This window comes from Cebidichthys violaceus, unplaced genomic scaffold (assembly GCF_023349555.1).
Source record: "Cebidichthys violaceus isolate CVI_PGR_0920_01 unplaced genomic scaffold, fCebVio1.0.p SCAF_12, whole genome shotgun sequence".
NCBI lineage: Eukaryota > Metazoa > Chordata > Actinopteri > Perciformes > Stichaeidae > Cebidichthys > Cebidichthys violaceus.
In genome coordinates, this window is record NW_027176285.1 from 13717895 (window position 1) to 13721261 (window position 3367).

A 3367-nucleotide genomic window follows, 5' to 3' on the forward strand; every position below is an offset into this window, starting at 1 on the left:
TCACATTAAATGCCGCAGTTCTTTAAGATAAATAGAATGTACAGTATATATATTAGCAGAAACACCCTCCCTTTAAAAAGAAAACAAAAACAAGTATTGTGAGGCTTTGTTTACGAACATTAAAAATGAAAATATGAATGCTCCCTTAATGTTTCAGTAACGTATAAATAAATAAAGCGCTTGTCAAGAGATCTGCTTCGATCGTATTATTGTCCACATCAGTAAATAGACTTTCCTAAATATCTATTTTTGCGCAGAAACACTTTGGTGGAATGAAAGCTTCAGGTTATTGCGGACTAAAGTTCACCGTGGATGACCACTAAAAGGATGTAGGGCACACCAAACTTTTCTTTTTTTTTTTTTCTTTTTCTTTTTTTTTTACACTACTCACAGTTAATTTTCAAAGACCTTTTTTGTGTTATTTAATTTTTTCTCTCTCTTTTCATTTGCCTCGCTGACGTTTCCTCCCCATGTGACCGGGGCGCTGGTATAAATACCGGGAGAAGGTCCGCCCCCTCTGTGATTCAGGTTTTGGCCCGTTTGCAGGTTTCCCGGCACATTTTTCTCCGCCTGGCATCGACGGGACCGCTCGTTAGTCGGCGATTAAAACCAAACAAAAAAAAAAAAACACCCTGAAAACATATGGAAATAGCGAGAAAACAGGGGGACAGCTCTCACCGACGGCGACACGCGCTCCTCTCCTCTCCCCCTCCTCCTCCTCCTCCTCCTCTTATGAGTTGTTGAAGAGGGAGGGCAGGGCAGCTCGTGCATCTCATCGTCTTCCTCATCTGGCGTCGGGAGGGCACAGCCGTGTGCGAGCCATGACTCTGAGCTCAGAGATGTCGGATGCCTCCATCCTGTCGGAAGAGACCGACATAGACGTGGTCGGCGAGGGGGAGGATGGAGACGGCCAGACGCGCTCCTACGTGGACGAGGTGGCACAGATGCGCGACGGCATCCTGCTGTCCGGCTCTCCTCCTCCGTGCCTGGACGGCTCCACCTCCTCGAGGGACAGCTACAAGCCGGCGGGCAAGAACACCCTGGTGAAGCCCCCTTACTCCTACATCGCCTTAATCACCATGTCCATCCTGCAGAGCCCGAAAAAGAGGCTCACGCTCAGCGAGATCTGCGACTTCATCAGCAGCCGCTTCCCGTACTACCGGGAGAAGTTCCCGGCCTGGCAGAACTCCATCCGGCACAACTTGTCTCTCAACGACTGCTTCGTGAAGATACCGAGGGAGCCCGGCAACCCGGGGAAGGGCAACTACTGGACGTTGGATCCGGAGTCGGCCGATATGTTCGACAACGGGAGCTTCCTGCGGCGGAGGAAGCGCTTCAAGCGGCCGCAGGCGCAGGACTTGCTGCGGGAGCACAACAGTTTTCTCCCCGCCGCTGCCGCGTACGGGTACGGACCGTACGGCTGCGGGGGATACGGCATCCAGCTGCAGTCCTACCACACACACTCTGCACTTTTTGCGTTTCAGCAGCAGCAGCAGCAGCAGCAGCAGCACTCCAGGCATTCGCACTCGCACACGGGGACCGTTATCCCCGCGCCGTCTTTGATGCCCACCAGCACGGACTTAGCCAGGAGTCGGTTTTATCCCCAGCTCAGCTCCAGCCTGGGCTCAGCCAGCGTGCCGGCTGCGGCCCCGGTGCAGAAGTCCGGCTCCCCGGTGCAGCGGTCGCCCTTCTCCATAGAGAGTATCATCGGGGGGTCGCTGAGCCCCTCCAGAACTTCTCCGGCCGTTATCTCGGTCTTACCGTCCTCTTTGGGGCCTCCAGGGACCAGCCGGCCGCAGACCGTCCACCCCGGAGCCGTTTTACACCCGGTAGAAAACTTTCCGAGCAGGGTCGTCAGCGGCACTAGCGACTGTTAAATGTCTTAACAAGAAACTTTTTTTTTTTTCACGAAACTTTTTAAAAAAAAGCGAGAAAGAAACAGCAACAAAACAAACAAACGCCCCTCTTTGAAGGTAGGATTATTTTTGTATGTTTGTTTGATAGCACGCAGCTGAATGATGGACATAGAAAAACACTATTTGTGCCTATATTCATGCTGTTTAAAAAAAGAAGAAGATCTATTTATGTTCATTTTTTTCGGTGTGAATCAGACTTTTGACCACGAACTTTTCTTGTATTTTTACCATGAAGTAATTCGTTTCAGTCACTGTTTAGGGCGTCTCAGGATAACGACTTAATGGGCAGGTTATAAATGATCACATGTTTTTGAAAAATAGGCTAATAATGTATTTGTGTCAAACACATCCATGTTTTTTTTGTTTTCTTTTCTCTCTTATTAGATTGGCAAATCAAAACACTTTTTTAATGGTTTTGATTTGAACTTTGTATTGAAAACAACACAGAGAGCAAAGTCCTACATTTATAATAATATGCAGTGTGTGTTTATTTCAGTAATAAAACATTGTAAATTTTTTTGGCAAGTATTGTGTAATTGAAGTGTGATATTTTTACACAGTTTGTTTTTCAACAAGAATAAATTTCTTTTTGCAAAAAAAAAAAAAGGTAATTTGTTTGGAAATACATTCATTAGATACAGTTGAGCCTGCTGGGCCTGCATGCTGCTACCCCAGGGGTTATCATTAACAGGAGATTAGGCTAAATAATGTTGCAAAAAACCTGAAAATACAAGTGTTGATGCTTTTGATCGTGTGTTTACATTGATCAGCTGATACACAGGTGAGCACCTTTATGGCTTTGAGGTTTGGAAAGTTCAGAAAAGCGCGTGTGTGTGTGTGTGTGTGTGTGTGTGTGTGTGTGTGTGTGTGTGTGTGTGTGTGTGTGTGTGTGTGAGCCACAAAAAAAAAAATATATAATGTATTCATCTATTTGTTTACGTGCTCAAACAGTTTGTTCAGATGTTTGCACACACTCCCTGTCAGTGTGGGACATGCGCACACGAGGCCTGCGTGTCCATCTGACCTCTCTCACACTCATCCTCGTAATTACGGTGAGCCTACAGGAAGGTGTGACTTTGCCTGCTTCATGTCGGTGATTACACCGGTGCTGATGTCGACAGCTGGTCAAGCTCTTGAGAAAACACTCCGCGTGCAATATTTCATTATCTGCTCTTATTTGACACAGTTGTGTTCCTCCTCACCAGAGAAAATGAGATGTTTGCTGCTTGGAGTCTCGCGCTGGTGTCGCGGACATGGAGGGATTGAAACCCCCCTACTCACCTTTTTGTTTTTGGCGTTTACTCACCTTTATTTTGGCTCCCACACGGGGACGAGCATCCTTTGCATTATGATGACACAAAAAGCCAAATGGAGAGGCATTTTTACGCAGAAGCACACATTTGCAGATAATTACGCACCAGCTCTGTGAGCGGATTACTCAATATTTGTTA

At 46.9% G+C, this 3367-nt stretch overlaps 1 protein-coding gene across 1 annotated transcript; it reads left to right on the top strand.

Annotated features, from left to right (window-relative positions):
* Nucleotides 1-297: 297 nt before the first annotated feature.
* foxd1 (forkhead box D1) lies at nt 298-2372 on the top strand. The gene has a single exon (XM_068705590.1). The coding sequence runs from the start codon at nt 822-824 to the stop codon at nt 1875-1877; it is 1056 nt and encodes a 351-aa protein (XP_068561691.1). The 5' UTR covers nt 298-821; the 3' UTR covers nt 1878-2372.
* Nucleotides 2373-3367: the final 995 nt, after the last annotated feature.